Source organism: Vulpes lagopus, chromosome 11, assembly GCF_018345385.1.
Source record: "Vulpes lagopus strain Blue_001 chromosome 11, ASM1834538v1, whole genome shotgun sequence".
Classification (NCBI taxonomy): domain Eukaryota; kingdom Metazoa; phylum Chordata; class Mammalia; order Carnivora; family Canidae; genus Vulpes; species Vulpes lagopus.
The window spans coordinates 76,696,666-76,720,832 of record NC_054834.1 but is presented as its reverse complement, the minus strand read 5'-3'; the positions used below and the strand labels follow the sequence as shown (position 1 = coordinate 76,720,832).

At 56.0% G+C, this 24,167-nt stretch overlaps 3 protein-coding genes across 3 annotated transcripts in view; 2 read left to right on the top strand and 1 right to left on the bottom strand.

Moving 5' to 3' along the window:
* Positions 1 to 2,289: 2,289 nt before the first annotated feature.
* On the top strand, positions 2,290 to 3,889 carry LOC121501410 (cytochrome c oxidase subunit 8A, mitochondrial). The gene is made up of 2 exons (XM_041773422.1): positions 2,290 to 2,470; positions 3,560 to 3,889. Exons 1-2 carry the CDS (start codon positions 2,357 to 2,359, stop codon positions 3,653 to 3,655), a joined length of 210 nt encoding a protein of 69 aa, XP_041629356.1. The 5' UTR covers positions 2,290 to 2,356; the 3' UTR covers positions 3,656 to 3,889.
* Positions 3,890 to 11,400: 7,511 nt separating this feature from the next.
* On the top strand, positions 11,401 to 19,469 carry OTUB1 (OTU deubiquitinase, ubiquitin aldehyde binding 1). Its single transcript, XM_041773775.1, has 7 exons — positions 11,401 to 11,507; positions 13,134 to 13,195; positions 13,654 to 13,752; positions 17,514 to 17,632; positions 17,844 to 17,928; positions 18,045 to 18,239; positions 18,331 to 19,469. Exons 1-7 carry the CDS (start codon positions 11,450 to 11,452, stop codon positions 18,526 to 18,528), a joined length of 816 nt encoding a protein of 271 aa, XP_041629709.1. The 5' UTR covers positions 11,401 to 11,449; the 3' UTR covers positions 18,529 to 19,469.
* A 132-nt stretch (positions 19,470 to 19,601) lies between these two features.
* Positions 19,602 to 24,167, bottom strand: part of MACROD1 (mono-ADP ribosylhydrolase 1) — a 150,530-nt gene continuing 145,964 nt past the window's right edge. The window contains 6 exon segments of the mRNA XM_041773774.1: positions 19,602 to 19,739; positions 20,005 to 20,086; positions 20,410 to 20,483; positions 20,696 to 20,726; positions 20,855 to 20,976; positions 21,409 to 21,525. Of these exon segments, the coding sequence (XP_041629708.1) occupies positions 19,702 to 19,739; positions 20,005 to 20,086; positions 20,410 to 20,483; positions 20,696 to 20,726; positions 20,855 to 20,976; positions 21,409 to 21,525 (464 nt within the window). The 3' untranslated portion in view covers positions 19,602 to 19,701.

Sequence of the window (24,167 nt, the reverse complement as noted above, 5' to 3'; positions counted from 1 at the left end):
CTCTCTCTGTGACTATCATAAATAAATAAAAATTAAAAAAAAAAAAAAAGAAAAAAGAAATGGGAGAGGGAGAAGCAGGCTCACCACGGAGCAGGAATCCCAATGTGGGACTCGATCCCAGGACGCTGGGATCATGACCTGAGATGCTTAACTGACAGAGCCACCCAGGCACCCTTGTTTTTTTAATACATATGTAATAAGTATTTTTATTTATTTTTTGAAAAGATCTATTTATTCATGAGAGACACACACACACACACAGAGAGAGAGAGAGAAAGAGGCAGAGACATAGGCAGAGGGAGAAGCAGGCTCTTCGCAGGAGCCCGATGCAGGACTTGATCCAGAATCCTGGGATCTCAACCTGAGCTGAAGTCAGTTACCCAACCGCTGAACCACCCAGGTGTCCCTGTAATATGTATTAAATTAATATTAAATAAATAAATATTTTAATATTTATATTATGATATAAAATATATATATTAAGTGAATTCTACACCCAATGTGGGGCTTAAACTCAAAACCCTGAAATCAAGAGTTGCATGCTCTGCTGACTGAGCCAACCAGGCACCCAAGACGGAGCTGTTCTAAAATGAAATCCCTTGCATTAATTAATTAATTAATTAAGTTTTAAAAAGGAGTCCCTTCAGTTTCCCTACCTCACCTTGCCATCTCACCCTAACCCACCCCTACCCTCTGCTACAGTCTATGATGCTATTGATCACAATGTCCAAACTGGAACTTCTGGAAATTCTCTCTGCAGTAGCTTGTATGACATTTAAAAGCATGGGTTTGAGAGCAGATAGACCTGCCCTGGAATCCTGGCTAGGCGGCCTTTTTTTAAAAATTTTTTAAAATTTATGATAGAGAGAGAGAGAGGCAGAGACATAGGTAGGCAGAGGGAGAAGCAGGCTCCATGCACCAGGAGCCCGATGTGGGAGTCGATCACAGGTCTCCAGGATCGCTCTCTGGGCCAAAGGCAGGCGCTAAACCACTGCACCACCCAGGGATCCCCTGGCTAGGCAGTCTTGTAGCTGTGTTACCTTGAGCAGATCATCCAAATTTCTAGGTTGATTTCCTCGTTTGTAAAAAAAATTTGAAATAATAGCAATCCCCTTGTGACATTGTTGTGAAGATGGAATGAGATTGTTGCAGGTAAGGCCTGGCTCCCTGGCTGGCCCCTCACCCCCTTTCTGTTTGAATACTGTTCAGTGTCCTGCAATGACTAAACATTTTCAGAGCGATATGTGGCAGGCTCTTTGAGGACAGTGGTGAAGCAGACACATGCTCGGCCCTCCACTGGCCCCCAGTCTAGGGATGGAGACCGACCTTGTGGGTAGTGCTAGACAGGGGCTGCTGGACACAAAGGTGGCACAAGCTTCCTGATGCAGTGCTACCCTGTCACTTCCTATTACAGCACTGGATAGCTTCTGGTTAAATGCTTGTTTATTGTGGAGGCTCCCTCGCAGAATGTCAGTTCTGTGGTAAAGGAGTCCTTGTCCACCTTGTCCGGAACAGTCCCTGGCATACAGTAGGGCTAGTAAATATTTGTGGAATAAAGTAAACTACCATTAAGCGGAGGCCTGGAAGTTGTGGAGTTGATGTGGTTGAAAGAGGAAGGCGAGGTAAGAGTTGAAAAGTGTTCAAGGTAGAACGTAAGATACAAAGAAGCAAAAGGCTTGGGGGTTGGGGAGGCTCAGAGGACAGGAAGGAAGGCGTGGAGTAAGCAGAGATGAGGCTGGAGATGGCTATCCAGGAATTGGGATTTTGTCTAGTAAGCAGTGAGGAGCCACTGACGAGTTTTTCAGTAGGTGTACAACTTGATTAGATTTAGAGAGGAAGGGAGCCAGGAAGGAAGGAAGGATGAGAGGCCGGCGGCCACTGTATGGTGACTGGAATTGGAGACGGTAATAGTAATGAGAGTTCAGTGACGAGGTTACTGCCTGGTGCTCCGGCCAGAAATAACGGAGGTCTAGTGGGGAAGGATTCTGGAGAGATTCAAGACTATGAATGGAGGGAGGAGCCAAGAATACCTCCTTGTTTCTGGCTTATGTGATTGGTTGGCTCTAGATGTCACTCAAGAAGATAGGCGGTACGGAAGGTGGGGCATAACTGTAAGAAACGTCCCCTCCGTGCCCCCGCCCATTGGTGGTGGGATGGCGTCGATTGGCTCTTTCGAGGAACGCGCCAAAAACTGACAGGGGCGGGAGGGAGGTGTGTCCTTGCGTCATTTCCGGGAGACTTCCGGGTCGCCCTTTCCCGGCCTCCCCCGTCACCGGAACTTCCGGCAGGCGCCGCCATTTTGACTTCCCGACCTTGGGCTCTTGCTGGCAGCTGTCTGCAGTCGTTCTGTGCGGTCATGTCTGTGCTGGTGCCGCAGCTGCTGAGGGGCCTAACAGGCCTCACCCGGAGGCTCCCGGTGCATCGTGCCCAGATCCATTCCAAGCCGCCGCGGGAGCAGCTCGGGACCATGGTGAGGAGTGGGGCGGGAAGGGCATGGGAGGTGCAGCACACAGGGGAGGGGATCCTGCGGCGAGTTCGGGGCTGCCTACTCTGGCTTGCTGGACCTTGGCGGCCCCGAGAGTGCCCTGCACCTCGCGGTCCGCAGCCTGGCGGGCAGCGGTAGTGCTGGTTTGGGCATGTCTGGAGGGCGCGAACGAGAGGGACAGTGCCCGGGTGACAGTCGGGGCTCAGTTCCAGGATCTCGGGTCAGATCCTGCCAGTCACATTCCTGTCGCTTATCTGCTGTGCAGTCTCGGGCCCGTAGCTCCCTCTCTAAGCCTGTTTACTTATCGGTTCACTGGGGGTGCCTAACGCGAATGGTTGTTGCCGCTATGTTGTTGCCGCTGTTCATTATTAGGGAAGGTGGGTCTCGGTAATTTCCAGAAATGTGAGAGAGTTAACCCTTAATGACTTGCACCTATTTGGCGCTTTTATGCATTTGCCTCAGCGACAGAATTTCGCCTTGAATGAAAGTCTTCAGAATCCAGGTTAGCGGGTCGCATCTAGGAGAAGAGCCTGAAGAGCGCTGGGATTGAGGAAATGGTAGCGATCCTAATTGCATCTGGCATCTGCTGGGTGCCCGCTCTGTGCAGGTCACTGCCAAGACTGCTGTGCTGATCCCTGTGACCCCGAGAACAAATAGCCATCAGCTCTAGTTTGTGGCTGAGGGAACCGAAATTTAGGAGCACTGTATTTACTTGTCAAAAGTCAAACCTTTGGTGGCAAAGAAGGGGAGGTGCATTTTAGCCTTAACCAGCTTATGCAAGATTCATGGGTCTCAAAAGACGGAACAAGTTTAAATCCTTGTTCTTGTCCCTTTACTTTATCATATCTTGTGGTGGATTTATCTGTGAATCCTAACCCAGGCTGGTCCCGACCCCCATACCTGACCCTTTACCTCAAGGCCTAGAGTGGGCCTTGGATCTGCTGTGTCCCTTCTCTGGAGCCTGAATCCTGACTTCCTGAAAGGGGCTCTCTGCTGCCCAGGAAGACTACTCAGACTATGGGAAGCCTGGGGGAATCCTTATTCTGCGGGTTCCTTCTTTCTTGTGCTCTGTAGGATGTTGCCGTTGGGCTCACCTCCTGCTTCCTGTGTTTCCTCCTGCCATCGGGCTGGGTCCTGTCACATCTGGAGAGCTACAAGAAGCGGGAGTGAAGGGGGCTGTCCTGTCCCTCACCCTGTGACCTGACCACCCCTGGCCTGTCCTGATCATGTCTGCTGCATTCCTGGCCGGCCTTCCATGGATCATGTCCTTCAATTACAGTGACCTCTTCTACAATCATGACCTCTTGATTTCTCCATGGTGACATCCTGGGACCAAACATATTGGTTTATAAGGCCCCATTCAGTAGGGCCCTCCTTGTCACAATAAAGTCTATTTAAACCTTGCTTCAGAAATTCATCGTGTCTTCGACTTGGGCTCCTGCCTCCGTACCTGAGCTGAGGATAGTGTTGGGTGGGGGTGTGGAGAAGAGGGCCTGGCCAGCCGCATGTCACTGCTGGATGACTGTCCTGTGGTAGGTCATGCATGCTCAGCTGTTCTTGCTGCCTGAGAGTGGTGCTTCCTTTGCATGCTTTCCTGTGTTTAAATGTTTTCTGGCTTCTTGGGAGAAGAAATCTTGTTGTCATAGGGCAGCCTTTCTTTCTCATCCCATCTGGCTTCCTTGGTTGTGCCAAGTTCAGGGTAGTGCTGTGTCTGTGTGTCTGACTTTCTCACTGGGGCCAGCTCTGCAGGTGGAAGCCCTCTCTGGGGCCAGCCTCCCTTTTTTGCTCCTTGGCTGTGGACTCCAGCCATTTCTCAGGAGCTTCTTGTCCTTCCTAGTTGGAGGGTAGGATACTTTATAATATCTTGCCAACCCTGTCAGCCCCAGGGCCCCTTTTAGTACTATATGCACAAATGCCTATGGACTGACTAGCTTCCTCATTTCCCCTGTCTGCTTCCCTGGCTCCTCTGTTCCTTGGCTTGGGGAATTTGCTGCTCTTCCATTCCCAGGGCCCTTCCTCAGTGATTCTTCCTGGGGTGGCTGTGGGTATCCATGGCTGGGATGGTGCATGGAAGTGCTCCACACTGAGCTGGAATTTTTATTCTGTATGTCTGGAAAGAATGCTCAGACCTGTGGCCCCACCTTTGCAGGAGGAGGCAGCTTCGCTGGGGTGATATGAGGGATTTCTGAGTAGATGCAGGTTCAGTCACCCTTGTGGAGCTGAAGTGCATGGGTGTGGCTGGCTATAGGCCCAGGGTGTTAACCCACATCCCCCAACCCCTCTTTGGCAGGGCTTTGATTTCCTTGGCTTTTGGTGACAGAAGCTGAAGGTGGATCCTGCCCTCCCTCCCTCTGTCTGGTCCTTCCTGGCCTTTTTGTGTTGTCTAGTGATCACTGTGAACCCAAGTATCGCCCGTGGGACATGCCCAACTCATGCCCATGGCTGCTTCCCTGAGTGGTAGGGACTTGGTGACCTGCCTCCTAAAAAGCTTTCCTTCCACACAAAGGAGCCTTTGTGTCTGGGCCGAAAGGGACAGGGCCTAGACTGCTGGGAGATTGTGCAGGTTGGGCTCTTGGCCAGAGGAGGGGGAGAACCCATGCATGATCTGAAGGGGCCAGGCTGGGTTGGCTGAGCAAGGGGCATCCACTGGTCACCTGCAGGCACCTCAAGAGCCCTTGTCCTGGGTGTGTGTGTAGGGGAACTCTTGGCTGTATCCTCCCAAACAACAGGGTGGCTTCTGTCTTATGCCTCAGTCTAGGAGGCATTCCTAGTCACACCTCATGAGCAGAGGGCTCCCAGCTCCTTGGCTCTGGGTTGGCTAAGGTTTGCTATGGGTAAGATTAGGTCATGGGACTGCCATGAAATAAGAATGTGGCTCCAGAAGTGAGTTTCTATGGTAACTACGCTGGCCCGCCAACGTTTCTTATTGAGTATATCCATTTTTGTGCTCCTGGAACCCAGAGGGACAACTCCAGCCCAAAGCTGTGCATCTCGAGCCACTGCTCGGGTTGGTTGGAAGCCAGTGGTTATGGGCAAGTCCTTCAGGGTCCTGGGCTGAGAAAGCCCTTAGCAAGCCCATCAGCAACTCTGCTTCTTCCTCTCCCACAACTTGCTAGGTCCTGCAACGTAGGCGGGGGTGAATGAGAAAGTATAGGGTGCAAATCACCTGTCATTCTTTTTTTTTTTTTTTCCAAAGATTTATTTATTCATGAGACACACACACACAGAGACAGAGGCAAAGACACAGGCAGAGGGAGAAGCAGGTTCCATGCAAGGAACCTAATGTGGGACTCGATCCTGGATTCCGGGATCATGCCCTGAGCTGAAGGCAGACACTCAACCGCTGAGCCACCCAGCCGTCCCTCACCTGTCATTCTTGAACCCTCTCCTCCCCTTGGTCCCAAATGTGGCCACTAGGTCTGAAATCTGGCCACCTTTCAGTGTCCTCTCATTCGTAACCAACTGGGACCCTGGGTCCATCCATTCCCTACAGAGAAAACAAGGCTCCTTATATCCCAAGTAGTATTTTATCAGTCCTTTAAAAAAGTTTTTTATTTTGTTTGTTTAAAGATTTTATTTATTTATTCATGAAAGAGAGAGAGAGAGAGAGAGGCAGAGACACAGGCAGAGGGAGAAGCAGACTCCATGCAGGGAGCCCATTCCCAGGACCCAGGGATCACGCCCTGAGCCAAAGGGAGACACTCAACCACTGAGCCACTCAGGCATCCCATTTTATCAGTCCTTGCTGTGGGTGTCTGTTAGGTCGTGAGTCTGGAGGCGTAGGTGTCTTTGCCCAGGAGTGCACATGGGGCCAAGAGAGGCTGCAGTCATAGTAGATGCTAGAATGTCAAAAGTGTATTGAGAGTCAGGAGGCCTGGCTTGGCCATTTCTTGTATGAACTTGAGCAAGTCATTTAGCCTCTCTGAGCCTGTTTTTATGATTGTAAAGTGACAGTGATGTGGCAGGCAGAAGAGCATCCCCTCAGAGAGATCCATGTTCTCATCCCTGGACTTTGCAGATGTGATTCAAGTTAAGCATGTTGACATGTGGGAGATTATCCGGTAGGCCCAGTGGATTCATGGGAGTCCTTAAGGTGGACAAGGAAAGCAGATGATGTGTATCTCAGATGCCACCTGAGAAGGACTCTGCCCACTATTGTTGGCTTTGAAGATAGTGAAAGTGGGTCATGAGTTAAGAGATGCAGTGGCCTCTGGAAGCTGGGGACCGCCCTCAGTCTATAGCCAGCAAGAATATGGACTCTAATCCCACAGCTGCAAGGAACTGAATCTACCAACAACATGCATAAGTAGAAGCAGGTTCTCAGAGCTTCCACAAAGGAACACAGCCTGCAGATGGCTTGATTTTAGCCTGGTACAACCCACACCAGAACCCTGACCTCCAAGAACCATAAAACCGTACATTTGTGTGGTTTTAAGCTACTAGATTGGTGGTGATTTGTTATGGCAGCAACAAGGAAACTAATGCATCATTTTCCTTGTGAGGTTCTCAGAGGAGGGGCTGGCCCCAGTGGGTTGGATCCTTAGCAGACAGGTAAACTGGAATGTGAGGCATTTACAGGAGTACAGTGCCCCAATGAGGAGTGAGGGTACTCTGGGTCTGGGTGGAGGGCAGCGGGGAGAGGGGCTTTCCCTTTGTCCTTTCTACCCCTCCTCTGCTTGCTTTCTGCCTTAGGTGGTCTGGACCCTGCAGACGAGTATCGACCCAGCCATCAGCTTCAAAGTACAGGCCCTGCTCAGCTTCACCTGCCTGGCCTCTGCACCAACAAAGCCTCTTTAGACACGATTTTGTAGCTGGCTGCCTGTGGACCATCACAGGTTTCTGTGGCAGTAGCTTCAGAGGTTCACTTGGGGGTGGCATGCCCCAACTCTTCCCATCTGGGCAGATGCCTGACCACCAAGCCTGCCTTGGGAAGGACTGCCAAGCCCTCATTTTTGGCCCACCTTGAAGGCTTGGAAAGCTATGGCCATGGCCTCCAGGAGGAGGGGTGGGGGGTAGGGGGAGTGAGGACTGTGACTGTCCCAGGGCCCATGCTGTGTCCTTGTTGCCTGGCCTCCTCCCCTGAGAGGTGGGAGAGGTTTGATGGGCCTGGGGGCCATTTGACTCCCTATAGCTACTCTGTACTATTCATAAACTCTTCCTCTGGAGCTGAGCTTTTAGTCTGAGGCCTGGAATGGAGTCTCTTCTCCCTCCACATGACAGAATCCGTCAGACATGGACGTGGTGTGCCCCCAGGGCTATGAGGAGGCATCTACCCTGTCAGTACAATGGAAAATAAGGTCCTCTGCCGCTTATCACCTTTGTGACCATCCTCAACAGCAGTCTGAACACAAGTGTCAGTGCTACCTGTTTCATTGCAAGACTCAGTGCAGTCAGGGCCAAGAGCACTGGACCATTTCTGTGTTGGTACATTGGGAGACAGAGATTCCTGTAGCTCTGCCAGTTGGATTTTAGATGCTTCAGGATAGAGAAACAAAACCCTAAAATGGTAAAATAGAAGAGATAGGATGAGGGTAAGAGACAGTTAGTTATTAATTGCCAAATAAATCAGCATACAGAAGACCGGGGCAAAAATCAACCATCCTGGGCTGGATTATAAGCCAAAGCCTTGGGCCACCTGGGTGGCTCAGTGGTTGAGTGTCTGCCTTTGGGTTAGGTCATGATCTTGGGGTCCTGGGATAAAGTCCTGCATTGGGCTCCCTGCGGGGAACCTGCTTCTCCCTCTACCTGTGTCTGTGTGTTTCTCACGAATAAATTAATAAAATCTTTAAAAAAAAAAAAAAAGCCAAAGCCTTCCTCTGGTCATCTCCTTCCCATTTAAAAAAAAAGATTTTGTATTTATTTTAATTTTTAAACTTTTATTTATTCATAAGAGACAGGGAGAGAGGGAGGCAGAAGAAGGCTCCTTGCAGAGAAGGGAGCCCAATGCAACACTTGATTCCAGGACCCTGGGATCACAACCTGAGTCAAAGACAGATGCTTAACTGATGAAGCCATCCAGGCATCCTGAAGATTTTGTTTTTAAACAATCTCTACACCCAAGGTGGGGCACAAATGACCCCAAGATCAAGCGTTGCATGCACCCTCCACCAACTGCACCAGCCAGGTGCCCCTTCTTCCCATTCTGCCTAAGAGGGGGAAGGGCCGGGGAGCAGGGAGGAGAAAGGACCCTTGTTTACAGATCCTTTTACATATTGAAGGGACAGGTCTGTTTTTAAAGCTCAAGACCCCTGGGAGGGAGGTATTTGCTTGGTGTGGGCAGCCTGGCTGTGGTCCAGCCCTGGGTCACACCTGGGATTCCTTCTCACTCGTCAGAGCAGCTGTGTTTCCTGTCCTGACCTTTAGTCCCAACCCCAGATTTCTGTGTCCCTGTATGCCCTATGGACTCCCTAGTTGAAATATGGGGAAGTAGAGGCAGAATAGTCTTATAGCAGTTTTCAAGATTTTGGAAACCCAAAGAGAAATCCTGTTGCTGTCATCAAATATCTTAGCTTTTCTTTTGGGTATAGCTGTTCTTCTGAAGATCTCATTGGCAGTTACAGATTTTGATGTTAAAATTGGGAAAAGGAATGAACAATTTATTGGTAAGCCCAGGTCCAAACAAGGTAGATGCTTTGCATTCTTGAGCTTAGAAGCAACCCCAAAGCTCAATGATCCAATAAACAGTAATTTTGCAGTGTTGCTGGGATACAGATTTGGCATTTGTAGTGTTGCTGTGAGAAGGCCATTGTGGGCTGTGTGGTGAGCCCAGACACCAACTGTGCCCTACTCCAGGACTGGATGTAGCTCATGACTCATGAACATATTTAGTCATATTGCATTCTTTTTTTTTTTTTTTCTTTTAATTTTTTATTTATTTATGATAGTCACAGAGAGAGAGAGAGAGGCAGAGACACAGGCGGAGGGAGAAGCAGGCTCCATGCACCGGGAGCCCGACGTGGGACTCGATCCCGGGTCTCCAGGATCGCGCCCTGGGCCAAAGGCAGGTGCCAAACCGCTGCGCCACCCAGGGTTCCCCTTTTTTTTTTTTTTTTTTAAGATTTATTTATTTTATTGGGATCCCTGGGTGGCGCAGCGGTTTGGCACCTGCCTTTGGCCCAGGGCGCGATCCTGGAGACCCGGGATCGAATCCCACGTTGGGCTCCCGGTGCATGGAGCCTGCTTCTCCCTCTGCCTGTGTCTCTGCCTCTCTCTCTCTGTGTGACTATCATAAAAAATTAAAAAAACATTATTTTTATTTATTTATTGATAGAGAGAGAGAGAGAGAGAGAGAGAGGCAGAGACACAGGAGGAGGGAGAAGCAGGCCTCATGCCGGGAGCCCAAAGTGGAACTCGATCCCAGGACTCCAGATCCCAGGACTCCAGGATCGCGCCCTGGGCCAAAGGCAGGCGCTAAACCGCTGAACCACCCACGGATCCCCTCATATAGCATTCCTATACTGTCGCAAACTGAGGTGTCTCATTGGGACTGTACCTCCTACTGGTGCTAAAACACTGCTGTCTTGTCATGAACAAGTTGGGAAACTGAGCTGCAAATCTTAACTTCTCTAAACAGCATCTTTAGCATCTAAGGCTTGTTCCTTTTTTTTTTTCTTTTTTTTTAATAAACTCCCCAATGTAGGGATCCAACCCATGACATCAAGAGTCCCATTATTCTATGGACTGAGCCACTCAGGCACCCTGGGCTTGCTGCTTTTTAAACTTTTTGTTTTTTGATATTTTAGGCAATTTTAATAAATCCTCTGTACCCTTTATCCAGTTTTCCCCATTGGCAAATCCTGCAAAACTACAATACAGCACCTACCGGAGTATTCATACACAGTCAAGATGTAGAATATTTTGAGCAGCCCTAGTAGCTCAGCGGTTTAGCGCCGCCTTCAGCCTAGGGCGGGATCCTGGAGACCCGGGATTGAGTCCCGAGTTGGGCTCCCTATGGGGAGCCTGCTTCTCCCTCTACCTGTGTCTCTCTGCCTCTCATGAATAAATAATAAAATCTAAAAAAGAAAAAAGATATAGAACATTTAAGGGGCGCTCAACTGGCTCAGGCGGTGGATCGTGCAACTCTTGACCTTCATTCAGGTCTGTCTGCAGCTCCATCCCCACCTTGGGGGTAGAGTTTAGTTTACTTGAAAAAAAAAAAAAAGTGGGATGGGCAGGCAGCCAGCGGGTGGAGCAAGTGACTCTGGAGTCCCATATTGAATGTAATTACTTGAAAATAAAAATCTTAAAAATAAAATCTAGAACATCTCCATCTGCACGAGGATCCCTCCCTCAACCTTTTTACAATCACATCCACTTCCTCCAGCCACCTCCCCTCACCTAACCTCTGGTAACCCTAGTGTTTTCCATTTTTATCAACTCCTTTAAAAAAGAGGTAAGGACTGCTTTTCTCATAACCAGAACGGCACGGAGTCCAAAGTTAGGTCCCAAGACTTTGGTCTTGACCCCCAGGGGCATGTTCTCCCCGCCGAAACGGGACCCCAAAGTCCGCTCAGAAGCGCGGCCCACGGTCCCAGGCCGTGGCGTCCCGGGGCTCTGATGTCAGCACGATTCCGCCTCCACCGCCAGGTTCTCCTCACTGCAGTCGCTGCCAAGATTTCTGGGGTCCGCAGCCGCGACGCTGCCTCCCGTGGCTTAACCTCACTCTCCCAATCACGTCAGCCACACCAACCGCGCTTCAAACTCCAGGGGCAAAAAATCTGAATTGGCTCCGGGAGGCTCTTCTCACTGGGGATTTTGGGCAAAGGGAAGGTGGGGCCCGGCAGGAGCTAGTGGGGGAGTGGGCGGGGCGGCAGCCACACCTGACAGCGGGCCCGGCAGGTGACGACGCCCGAGGGGAGCTCGTCGCTAGGGCGTTGCCAAGGAGGGGCCACGAGGAGGGGCTCCCTTCCGGGGGGAGGGCAGCTGCTAACCCGGAAGCGGTCGGCAGTGCGGTGCTGTTTAAAGATGGCGGCGGAGGAACCTCAGCAGCAGAAGCAGGAGCCGCTCGGCAGCGACTCCGAAGGTACTGACCGGGGGAGGGCCGTCCGGCCCGGGCTAGCGGGGCGATGCCGGGCCGCCGGTTCCCGAGGAGGCTGGGGGCGGGGCTGCGGGCGGCCAGGGGCGAAAGGCACGGACGGCCCCTTCCTCCGCCGCCGCCTCCCCTCCCCCTCACAATGGACGGAGCTGCCGCCGCCGCCGCGACCCCCGGCCCGTAGGGCCGACGGGCGAGCGAGCGGGGCGGGCCCGGGCCCGTGGCTCTTTCCTTTCGCGCGCGCCCGGGGCGGGGCCTGGGCCGCCCCGCCCCCCGCCCAGCCCCTCCGCGCCGGCCGCGGGGCTCCCGGGTCCCCAGCCCTCCCAACCCCAATCCTTGCAGTCAGGCCGGGCCTAAGCCGGGGCCTGGCCGCCCGCCCTCTCCGGAGCAGCCCGCGCCCGAGAGGGCGTCGAGTTACGCCGAGCCGCGGAGCACAAAGGACTGGGCGGGCCGCTCGGGATGCTGAGGGCGGCCGGGGGTTGTGAGCGGCTCTGGTGTGTGCCCCTGAGGACTGCAGCCCTCGTTTCCGGTAGAGCCCCCTCTTCTGGCTTTGCAGCCCCTTTCCGCCTTCCTGGGCATTGTTTTGTTAGACCTCTGGAGGTGGACCTTTCAAAACGTTGCTGCCTTCTCCCTTTTAACCCGCGTTTAGGCGGTTAGGCCGCAGGGACCGAGTAGGTCATTCGGGTGGGAGGGACAGCCCCATTGCAGGGGAGTGTAAGGGATGGGTCAGGGCCCAGATGAGGATCCGGGATGCTGAGACTGAAAAGGATTGACCTTAAAAGTCATTCGGCGCACACACACACCCCTTTTAACTGCACACTTGAGACTGAACGCTGAGAGTCGGAGGCCCCCAGAAGAGGCTTCCTAAGTAAGAGCGAGGACCAGAATTCAGTTTGGGCCCAACAGGGGCTGCTGAGGGTGGGGCCCACAGGTGGACCTGCCAAGTCACTGATGAACACTTAATCCAGTGCCTGGTAGGTACCACCTCTTCCTCTTGACATTTCAGTGAGGGGAGAAAGGTGGGGAAAGTTCTCTGCCACACGGGAGCAGAGGAGAAGTGGTAAAAAGCTCAGACTTTAGAATTAGGCACACCTGGATTTGAGCACAGGTCTTTGTTAGTTATGACCTTGGGCAGGTTACTTCACCTGTTTGCATTTGTTTTGTTATCTGTAAAATGGGTATTAAGAATACCCAGCACAGCAGAAGGAGGAAGGGTGTGATCAAATAAAGTGCAGGCTACGGGAAGCTCTCCTCCAGCCCAGAACTCTACCTCCTCCTCTTACTTTCACCAAGAGACCCTGCCTGGCCCCAGAGCATTCTCAGGCTGCTGGGAATTGATATTAGAAAGCGGGGGTGAGGGTGGTGTTAGAGCTGAATGAGTACATGTTGGGGCAGGACATACCTTTACCCCCTCATTTTAAAGATGGGAAAACTAAGGCCTGGAAGGGAAAGGACTTTGTCAAGATCACACCGTTGGGGTAAAGCAGGGTGTTAAGATACATACTTCAGATTCCATACCTGGTCTCCTGGCCTAGGATGCTCTTGTCATCGGCCTAGCTGCCTGGCACAGAGACAGCTAGGGCTCACTGTAATCTTTGGCTTGCTTCCTTCTTCCAGGTGTTAACTGTCTTGCTTATGATGAAGCCATCATGGCTCAGCAGGACCGAATTCAGCAAGAGGTGAGGGGCTGTTCCCCTTGGCCCTATTATGGGGAACCTGTATAGCCTGGGCCTGGGGCCTATTTATCTCTCTTTTGAAAGGTTCATTCTGGGCAGCCCCGGTGACTCGGCAGTTTAGCGCCACCTTCAGCTAGGGGTGTGATCCTGGAGACCAAGGATCGAGTCCCACATTTGACTCCCTGCATGGAGCCTGCTTCTCCCTCTGCCTGTGTCTCTGCCTCTCTCTCTGTGTCTCTCATGAATAAATAAATAAAATCTTAAAAAAAAAAAAAAGAAAGAAAGAAATGAAAGGCTCATCCTCTCCAAGCTATGCTAGGTATTGGGTGTCTTGGGATAGGCAGGGGGATCACTGTGCCACTGGGTGATTGCTCCAGCTCCCCTCCTTTAGGTGTTCTGGCTGTTAGGTGTGAGTACTCCACCAGCATGCCAGACCGTGATGGGTTTCCTCCCCTCTGCAGATTGCTGTGCAGAACCCTCTGGTCTCAGAGCGGCTGGAGCTTTCGGTCCTGTACAAGGAGTATGCTGAGGATGACAACATCTATCAACAGAAGATCAAGGTGGGAGCCTGGCTGAGGGGGCAGGAAAAGCCCTGGGGGTAGGAGTAGGGGCAGGAGTGTGCTTGCTTAAGACCTGCTCCTTGCTGGCCTGACCTCAGAGAGGGTAGCATGTTGGGGTAGCCCTCTGGTTGCTGCTTCAAATGTGCACACTCAGGAATCAAAAAGACCTTGATTCATATCCTGACTGTGCCATACAGAGCTGTATCCTTGACAGGTCCTTCCATGTCTCTGAGCTGTGGGGTTCTCTGCTGTGAAATCAGAGTAAAAAAAGTAGCTCTACGCAGGGCTGTTGTTGATGGAGATGGTGCCTGTGGGGCCTGGTGCAGGCTGAGTAGTAGCTGAGGTCTGCTGCTCACCATGGTGCTGGGCAGCTGGGAGAGGCTGGTTCTGACAGGGGCACATCCTGCTGTCTGCCTCTGGGATGTTTGTAGAGGGGTAGGCAGCAGTGGGGCAAAGGGACCTGTGGACCTGTGCAAGGCCCAGCAGTATCACTTATAACTTGAGGTGAGATCCCTAACCACTCCCTGTCCGTGAGGGCTGGGACAGTGGGTGTGTGTAAATAGTATCCAGTAGGCACAGCCTGAGAGCTTAGTAAATGTTATCCTGGACCCCAAGATGAGAGATGCTTAGAGCCTTCCACCAGAAAGGAAGGGCTTTTGGGGTTATTCATATCCTCCCTCAGGCCAAGGAGGTAGGCAGTGGAAGGTGGCCAGATTAGATGGTAAACCGGAGGGGGGAGTAGGAGGTGGGGGGTGGGCACCAAGCTTCCACATCAGCCAACTGCAGGGAGTGGAAGCTTGCAGGGCAAATAGTGGTTGTCCATGCCTCTCACTCCATTGTTTCCCTGACCTGTTTTTCCAAAACAAGCCAGAAATGATTTTGATGTGAATCTCCTGACTTCTAACAGGCAGCGAATGCAGATTTAAAATGTGTGGTTCAAACAGCACACCTACAGGCCAGATCCAGCTGTGTGTGGCCTGTGGTCTACTCGGACCCCTTGCTCAGTGTTTGCAATTTACCCAAGAGGACTGTGGAGAGATAGATGAAGGCACTGGCTTTAGGGCCTGACATACCTGGATTCCAGTTCTGGCTGCACTGAATTAGGCAACGCACTGAATTTCTTGGAGCTTCTGTTCTTCGTGTTGAGTCCTCCAGCACACATTCGAGTGTGCTGTGTGCACAGGTCTACTTACTGCCCTCTGCCACCCCTGCTGTGTGCGGTGCCTTAGCACACCTCCGCCCTTGGAGTGTCCTGCCTAGACAGCAGAGCCCACTCAGACTTGGGTGACTTTTCTCCTCTGTGCATTGGGCCCCGGTGAGGTTTAGGATAGTGGGCACCAGCCCTCAGCAAAGGGCCTGGCACGGGATAAGTGCTCAGAATGATTCTAGTAGCTTTTCCAATAGCTGCAGTGATTTGGGCTCTTTGTACGCATTGTGTGCTGTGATTGACCATCTGTGAGCACTCGCGGTGGGCCAGGCACTGTTTGTGGTCCCAGAGGCAGAGTGAGGAGTGCAGCCGAGGAGCTCCCACCCTCATGAAGCTTATGTGTCACAGTGGGAAGACAGTAAGGCAGGTATCTCAGGCGTCTGTGTCAGAAGGCGGTAAGTGCTCTGGAGAAGTGTCAAGCAGGGAAGGGGGAGAGGGAGGGCAGGTGGAAGGCCTTGCCAAGAGGGTGGTGTTGGAATGACAGACTAAAAGGTAGCAGGAGATCAGGTTGTAGGCATGGGGCAGAGTGGGGCAGGTTGGGACCACTGTGAGGTATGGTGTGGTTTGAGGAGGCCAGTGTGGCTGGAGTGGCACGGAGAGGAGCAGGGGAGGGCCAGGAGGTGGCCTGAACGTAGCCTGGGAGAGGAGGTGAATTAGCAGGTTTCTCTGGTTCTTCTGGCTGCTGGAGCCGGGAGGCCTGGGAGGAGGTCTGGAGGAGGGAGTGACTGGGACCAGAGTGCCCTAGGGTAGTGAGCAGCCGCAGAGAGGAGACTTGGGGGATAGATTGGCTGGGGCCAGGGGGTGACAGAGGCTTTTTGGCTTGAATGGCTGAGGGGCCGTGGGGTCAGGACATGCTCAGAATGGACAAGTACTTGGATGTATGGGTCAGATGGGAGTGGAGGGAAGAGATCGGCAGGCAAAGAGTTATATTTGGGGCTGTTCAAATCCCAAGACCAGCGGCGGTAAGGGAGTGAGTATAGTTGACCAGCAGAAGCTGTCCTGGGCCTGAGCCGGGTGGTGCCCTTCACATAGCAGGTACCATGGGTGGGTACGTGGTGTGTGAACAGCACGTGGTGTCTTGAGAAAGGGTGCTCTGTGGATCCAGGGTGGCCCTGATCTTCACAGGTTGAGAGGAGGGAGGAGGGTGCCGTAAGGCTGGGGCCTGCAGTCTCCATGAAGGACAGGACGGACTAGGAGGGTGTGGAGGGGGTGGTACGAATTGGCTGGGGTCACCAGGTTGCGGGGTGCCCCCCTTCATGGTGAATGCTACTCTAGGAGCCTATCCAGAGAGGTGTGGCCTTGGCTCAGGTGGAGGTAGTAGAAGAGAGGTGGAGCTGGGAGTGCAGACAAGTTCCCAGAGCAGTTTCTCTACAAAAGAGAGCAGAGAACTTGGGCGGTGGCTGAAAGGGATTCATGAGAAGCAGAGGAGTTGTTTCTCTTTAAGCAAGAACTAGCGTTGAGTTTGTGTGCTGATGAGTCTAAACCTGTAGGGAGAAAAACACTGATGATGCTGGAGGGAGGGGGAGGCTTCCTGGAACAATGTCCTTGAGCCTAAGGGAGGGGATAGGCTCTGGGGCTCTGATGGGGACCAGAGGGGTGGCCCTGGGAGCAGCCTCAGACCCTCCGGGGGTCAGGAGAAGAGGGCTGTGCACTGCTATGCTCGCTGGGGCTGAGGGGTGCTGGGTGACAGTCCTCAGAAAGGCAGTGAGAGGGCAGCCCCGGTGGCACAGCGGTTTAGGGCCACCTGTGGCCCAGGGCGTGATCCTGGAGACCCAGGATCGAGTCCCGCATCGGGCTCCTTGCATGGAGCCTGCTTCTCCCTCTGCCTGTGTCTCTCTCTGTGTGTCTCTCATGAATAAATAAATAAAATCTTTAAAAAAAAAAAAAGAAAGAAAGAAAGAAAGAAAGAAAGAAAGGCAGTGAGATCATTGGGAAGGTGGGCAGGGGGTTAGAGAGAATGGAGATGGTGCAAGATAGTCCAGGGGAGGGAGGCCCCGCTGTGAGCAGTGGCCCCACATGTGTGGGGAGGTTCGACAGAAGAAATACCCTTGCATTTAGGGAGGAAAGCAGCTGGAGCAGAGAAAAGACCCGTGAGAGTGAGTGGGTGGGGTGTGGAAGGCGAGTGCGGATGCTGTTTCCTGAGCCCCGCACTGGACGCCCATCCTCATTTGTCTGCCCTGGACTCAAGTGGTTTGAAAGGCTGCTCTCTGGAGAAGCTATGTAGAACCAGGACTGATTCATTTGTCCTTTTTGTTTTGTTTTGTTTTGTTTTGTTTTTTTGAAGAAATGGCCCCCACACTCCGCAGCATGGTAGGCCTGTGGCTGGTGATGACTCTGATGCCCCAAGCAGCCAGTGTGTACCGAAGAAGTTCTAGTTTCCTGAGGCTGTTGAGGCTCTGGCCAGTGGGTCACTAAGTGACTCCCGTCACTGGAGTCAGCAGCCAAGGAGGGCAGTGACTTCTTTCGGGATGGGGGAAAGGTTTCCTTGGCCCATCCTGGTTCCGGCCTGATGTTGACCGGCATGGGGGCGGGCGGGTGGGGTGCCTCTCTGCAGGACCTCCACAAAAAGTACTCCTACATCCGCAAGACCAGGCCTGATGGAAACTGTTTCTACCGAGCTTTCGGATTCTCCCACTTGGAGGCGCTGCTGGATGACAGCAAGGAATTGCAGCGGTGAGGCTGGTGGGCACTTGGGAACTGCCAGGAGGTTCCCTCCCCATCTCTCTGGGGGACTAGGAGATGCATTTCCACCTAAGGCCTGACAATGGCGGGGCTCCCGCTTTGGGGTTCCATTCTGAGTGGGGGGTAGGGGCCCCCAGTCCTGGGCCGGCCTCTTTGCTGGCTGAGGAGCCCATGCTGGCACCCCTTGACCTCCCACCTGCAGGTTTAAGGCTGTGTCTGCCAAGAGCAAAGAGGACCTGGTGTCCCAGGGCTTCACTGAATTCACAATCGAGGATTTCCACAACACGGTGAGCCCAGCTGCCCCTGGTGCCCCCACAGCCAGGGTGGAGGTTGGGTCACCTGGCCTTGGCAGGGTTGACCCATCTCCTTCTCCATTGTGTCCTCTGTCCCCTGTGGGTGGCAGTTCATGGACCTGATCGAGCAGGTGGAGAAGCAGACCTCTGTAGCTGACCTGCTGGCCTCCTTCAACGACCAGAGTACCTCGGACTACCTGGTGGTGTACCTGCGGCTGCTCACCTCTGGCTACCTGCAGCGCGAGAGCAAGTTCTTCGAGCACTTCATCGAGGGCGGGCGGACAGTCAAGGAGTTCTGCCAGCAGGTGCCGCCTCTTTCTCTCTCACCTCGGGGTGGGGAGCACAGTGGTGGAGGGGGGGCTGGGGGAGGGGCGCTGACCCCCACCTGTGCTGCAGGAGGTGGAGCCCATGTGCAAGGAGAGCGACCACATTCACATCATCGCACTGGCCCAGGCTCTGAGCGTCTCCATCCAGGTGGAGTACATGGACCGCGGCGAGGGCGGCACCACCAACCCGCACATCTTCCCCGAGGGCTCTGAGCCCAAGGTGTACCTTCTCTACCGGCCTGGACACTACGATATCCTCTACAAATAGGGCTGGCCCCGGCCTCCTGCTGCCCTGTCTGCCCTCCCCTCTGCCGGGCGCTAGACATGTACAGAAGTTTTTTGTGGTTGTAAATGGTCATATTTCACTCCCTCCTCCACTTTCCCTGTCACGCAACCTTCCACATTTTATTAAAGGGGATGCTGGTGGTGAGCCGCGTTGTGTGCGTGTCCCTGCTCTGCTGCTGCCTGGCTGCTATGTGTCTGGCTGTCCCTCTACCCCCTCCCATGGGTTCTTCTCTGCCTTCTGCCTGTCCACACCCAAGCTTTCCCACCAGGAGTGGTTTTGAGGGGGCCTCTTGGGGACCCCTCCTGGGTACCAGGGTTCTGCTTCCTCCCCCTCAGGCACCTATCCCTTCCCTCCCGAGGTGGCTTCCATGAGAACCTTGGAAGTTCCTTGGGGGCCTTGCCCAGGGACATAGGACTGCCCAGGCTTCAAGCTGTTCCCTTACAGGCCTGGACTCCACCTTGCTGTCTTGGTCAGGGCCCCCAAACCTGAGCTGCCTGCCCTTTTCCTGTCAGGGGTCAGCATGGTCCAGTCCTGGGTGGAGAAGGCTGACGCCGTGGGGGCCTGGCTCAGGGCAGGTGTAGGAGCCGGGGCACCCCAGTGCCACCCCCACCCAGCTGGTACCAACTCCACCCAGGTGGTACCAACCTGGTTGGGGAGGGGCAGCCTTGAGTCCCGTGCTTGGTCCGTGATCCTGAGGTCTAGGCAGGACTTGCAGGGCCGCCATTCCCCCCTTCTCCTCACCCCCCACCCCCCGCCTGTGCCTGCTTTGTAACCCCTTTGCTTGGGCCACGGTGTCTCTGCATTGCTTGCCTCTTTGCCTTTACCTCTTTTTTTCCTCCACCCCAGCACATGTGGGGTCTTGGCCCCCAGGCTGTGAGCTCCTTGGGGGCAGACCCTCAATAAATGTGAAGTGCTGCTGCCCACCTCTGCCGTCTGGCCCATGCCTCCACCTGCCCAGCTCGCCAAGTGCTCTCTCGCCAGTCCCTTTAAGCCAAAGGCACTTGTCCACACCCCTGGGCTGCCACGTCCTTCCCCAGCCAGCACTTAGAGGGTAGTCGCTGCAACAAGGGTGGTCTTTATTAGGAGGCTCCTGAGGGCAGGGGGCTGAGGGAAGGAACAGGGTGCCCAGGCCCAGATGCAGGCTTCGGGGACCTCTTAGAGCTGAGAGCGAGGTCCTGTAGGCCCAGGGGAGTCTGTGGGCAGAGGGGAAGAGTCAGAGAGTGTGGCTGGTGGGTTTCCCCCAGCCTCCCCTCTTGGCTTTCCTGCGTGGGGGTGAGCCGGTGTGTTAGTGGGCCAGTTAGTGGGCAGCCATGTGGCAGGTCAGGCCCTGCTTACCAGTCCTGGGCAGGGTGGGCAGCGGTGCCGTCAGGCTGGAAGGCAGAGGACAGTGAGAGCCTGCCCTTGGGTGGGTGGGGGAGGGGCAGGGCTGACCCAGCGCGGGCACCGCGGGGTGCTTACCCACTGGGAAGTAGTGGGGGAGCCGCTGCAGGTAGATGCTTTCGTCCTTCTCCAGGAACACACAGATGATGAGCCGGTCCACCTGCGCCGGGGCCTGCTTAGCCTGGGCAGGGCTCACCCACAACCTGGCTGCCTCATCTTACCGCTACCCCCACATGGGCAGGTTTTCACCTGTCTGACTGGGGACGGGGGGCGGAGGGGCCATAGACCCTTCACAGAAGGGGTTCATGGTGTGCACTCCATCGCCCTGGCTGGACACGCTGGGCTCAGACGAGTAAACAGGTCCCAAGGGAAGGAAAGGATGCACCGAGGGCTGGTGCGGCCAGAGACCGGGCTGGTCAGTGGAACCTGGGTGCACCCTACCCCCTCACCCCTGTCTGATCTCCTTGACGGCCCAGGACTCACCTTGTCCTTGTGTTGCTCCAGCCACTCGCGCAGCGCGGCCAACACTACCTCCGCCGCCGCCTCACTGGGGTAGCCTGGAGACCCAGCGGAGCGGGACTGAGCCCCCTGAGCCCGGCCTCTGGCCCCCCAACCTCGCCGCCCGGGGACCCGCCCAACTCCACCTGCCGGGTTCAGCCCCACCTCTTGCCCCACCCGCCCGGGCCCCTCCCCGCATCTGGGCTCACCCACTTCCTAGTCCGGTCCCGCCCCCTTCTAGGCCCCACCCCTCACCCCACCCGCAACTCACCAAACACGCCCGTGGAGATGCAGGGGAAAGCCTGGGGCGGGGGCGAAGGTGGGAGAGAATTGAGGACCGAGTCGCTCCTCGCCCACCGCCCTCCCGGAGAGCCTTGCTCCCCGCTCCCGGCCGCCCCACCCCGCCGCATGGCGCCCCGCCCCCCCTCACCGCGGAGCGGAGCCGGTGCTCCAGCAGCAGGTCGAGGCTGCTCAGGTAGCAGCTGCGGAGCTCGGTGGCCTGGCTGGCGCTGGGCTCTCCGTGGGCGATGGGTCCCACCGTGTGGATGACATCTGCGGAGGCGACGGGTCAGGCTGGCCGGGATCTCCAGGGGCTCAGAGGTTTTCTCCCCTTGCCGGCCTGGGCCCTCCCTAAGTTGAGAGTCCCCGGGGAGGACCCCCATCCATGTGGGACACAGGTGTGCCCTCGAGCTCCAATGAGGTCCTCCACAGAGACAGGCAATTCCGCGGGGCCCCGCTCCCCACATCCGAATGGACCCCGCTGAGAGCGGGGCGGAGCGGGTGAGCGAAGGCTCTGCCCCCTGGGCTCTGGCCCTTCCGCCGCCTGCTTCCGGGGCACGCGTGGAGCGGCCGGCTCCCAGCACTGAGGTTAAGAGGTGACCCCTGACGAGGCCTCCAGCAGTTCAGTGGGGGCTGCTCCCCTCTCCCCGCAATTACACAAGGTGCCCTGTCTGCGCCCCGCCGCGAGGGCGGGGCCGGACTCACACTTGGCCGGCAGCCGGTAGCCGCCGGTGATCTTGGCCTTGCCGGTCTCGCAGCTCTGCAGGGTCCGGCACTCGTCGGTGAGCAGGGGTCCGGCGGCCCGGTGGATGCAGCCGTCCACTGCAGGGCAGGGGGCAGTGAGCTGGGGGCTCCCCACGTCTCGCCTGAGCCCATTTTACGGAAGGGAAGGCGGAGGCCCAGGCACAGAATACTCCCAAGCTCCTCGGCCGTGCCACGACTCGCGGGCCTCCAGCCTCTCGGAGCGCCCGCCGGCCCTACGGGTCCGCGGCTGCAGGAGCCCAGGCGCCGGGCGGCCGCAGCGGGCCGGGAGGGAGGCGGCGCGGGGCAGCCGGCAGGGGGCGCGCCGGGCCCGCCCTGCTCGTTCCCCGCCGCGCTGCAGGGGCGCGCGCGGGGTGGGGGCCCGGGTGGCTCCGCCAGGCGGAGTCCGCCACCCCAGCCCGGCCCGGGGGAAGGTCTCCCTCCCGGGTCCCGCCCGGACGCGCCGCGGGGCCCGCGACCGGTGGGCGCCCGCACCCGAGAGGCCTGGGGCGCCGACTGGCAGCGCGCACCCAGCCCAAGGCAAGGCCGCTCCACGCCGCCGCAAACCCGAGGACCCACTTTACAGATGAAGAAACTGGGGTCACCCAATTACAAGTGGCAGACGCGGTCCGGGCCCGGCGTTCGGGTCTCCCAGCCGCTTCCGCGCTCCCCGCGGACAGGTAGATCCGGGCCACGCAGGCGGATCAGGGCGCGCCCCCTGCTCGTTAGCTGCCTGGTTAGCGCCTCCGGCTTAATTGCGGCGGCCCCGGGCTTGTTTACCCGAGAGCTGCTCCGGGGCCTCGGCGGCAACCCTGGGGACGCGGGCCCCATAAACACCTCGGGCGCGGCGGGAGCGCGGAGGAGCTGCGCCTCCGGCCCCATCTCACCCAGGCGCAGCAGCCCGAGAGGCCCTCGCGGGAAAGGCGGGGCTCGGCTCTGGTCCTTCCCCCCCCTCCCGCCCCCCAGTGGCTACGGCTCATCTGGAAATAGCGACAGGGACCCCTCCTCAGGGGAGTACACCCTGGCGGGGAGAAAGTGACCGCCTCTGGCAGCTCCGTAGCCCTGATGGCACCGCAGCCTGCGCCCTGAGCTCCTGGGGCACCAGCAACCCACCGGTGTTCCCAATGCCCAGCGGCACGGAAAAAAACCCATTTCTCCATTTTGCAGATGCGCAAACCAAGGCCCTTCCTCTTGAATCACAGCCCCAGCCCCAATGTCTTGGCACAAGTCCAGGGACACCAGCTGGCCCACCCCCTCTTCTCTTTTCTCTTGTGCCCCGTGGGGCCCAATTAAACCTAATTTTGTGACTTCACTTGGAGCTGGCACCAGGCAATTTCCTAGAGCATCCCAGGGGTGGGATGGATGGGGTGGAGGAACTAGGGGAGCCCTGGGAGGACTCTGGGGCTGGGTCCTACCCTCCTCTCCTATGCAGGGAAGGGTAAGGGCAGCTGTGGCCAGTGGGGAGGGGGCAAGACTGGGACCCAAGGCAGGGCCACTGAGCTACCTGTCCAGGTGCCACTCATGGGTGTGCAGCCTGGAGCAAGCATGCAGTGTCCATGTGCAGTGAGCATGTCTATTCCAGGCACCGTGTGTGACAGCGGGGGCTGGGGAGCTGGGCAGCCTGGACCCAAGTCCCAGCTGTGCCAGTCACAGATGTGCGACCTAGAGCATATCACTTAACCTCTCTGGGCCTCAACTGCCCCATCTATAAAATGGGCTAATAGTAGACATTCATCTCATAGGGCTTTTGGAAGGATTGAGTTAATTTCTGTAAGGTGCTTAAGCCAGTGCCTGGTGTGGGTGAAAGCGATGTGCGTATAGGCTGTTAGGACAGCGTGGTAGTGGGAGGATGTGCTCCACGTGTATACCTGGGACTGTGAAGGGAGGCGGGTATCCAGGCATATGCAGGAATGGGTGTGAGCTGGCTCTCCCGGGGTCTCTGGGCCCTGCCCCAGTGCTGTCAGCCACTTGGACCCAGCTGCCTGCCATCTCCGGGTGCCGTCCACCCTGCAGACAACCTTGGCCTGCGGTGGATGCTGTGCGGAAGTGGAGCTCAGCAAGATCTGTGTTTCCGGGACTTAATGTTTCCTGCAGAGGTGGACAGGCCTGCGGCCAGGCCTTTGGGGCTGACCCAGGGGCATGAGGGGGAGGAGGGGATCCAAGCCAGCAGAAGCTGGAGCACCCCCGCCAGCATCCAGGCCAGGGCCAGGGCTCGGGACTGCCATGCAAGTGCCTGGGGGACCTGGGGGATCTGTTCCGTGGAGGCAGAGATGAGGGGCAGGCCCTGGGCCCCACCCCTGCCTCACCCCTCTCCCCATCAGGACCAAGTACGGCCTGGCCCCCTTCCTCTCCACACACCGGCCTTGTCGCTCTAACATCTCAGTGCCAGAAGGGACCCTCAGCCTGCTGTCCTTAGTCACACGTCAAAGGGCTACCACAGGTCAAAGGGCTACCTGTCTGTCCGGAGGAACGGCAGCTCTCCTGGCTCAGCTCCCTTGGCTATGTCCTGGCTCTAAGGTGGGGTAAGCTGAACCCTGGAACCCACAGGAGGAGGCTGCCTGGGGTCTCATCCACATGACCCTGGGGCTGCCTGGTGGGATGGTGGTGACCTCAGTTCATACCAGTTTACCCTCGATGCCCTCCCTGGGACCTTTAGCCATATCCAAACAAACCTCAAGCCTCCAACTCAACCCCTGCCCCCTGGAGTCCCTCTGGGGGAGGCT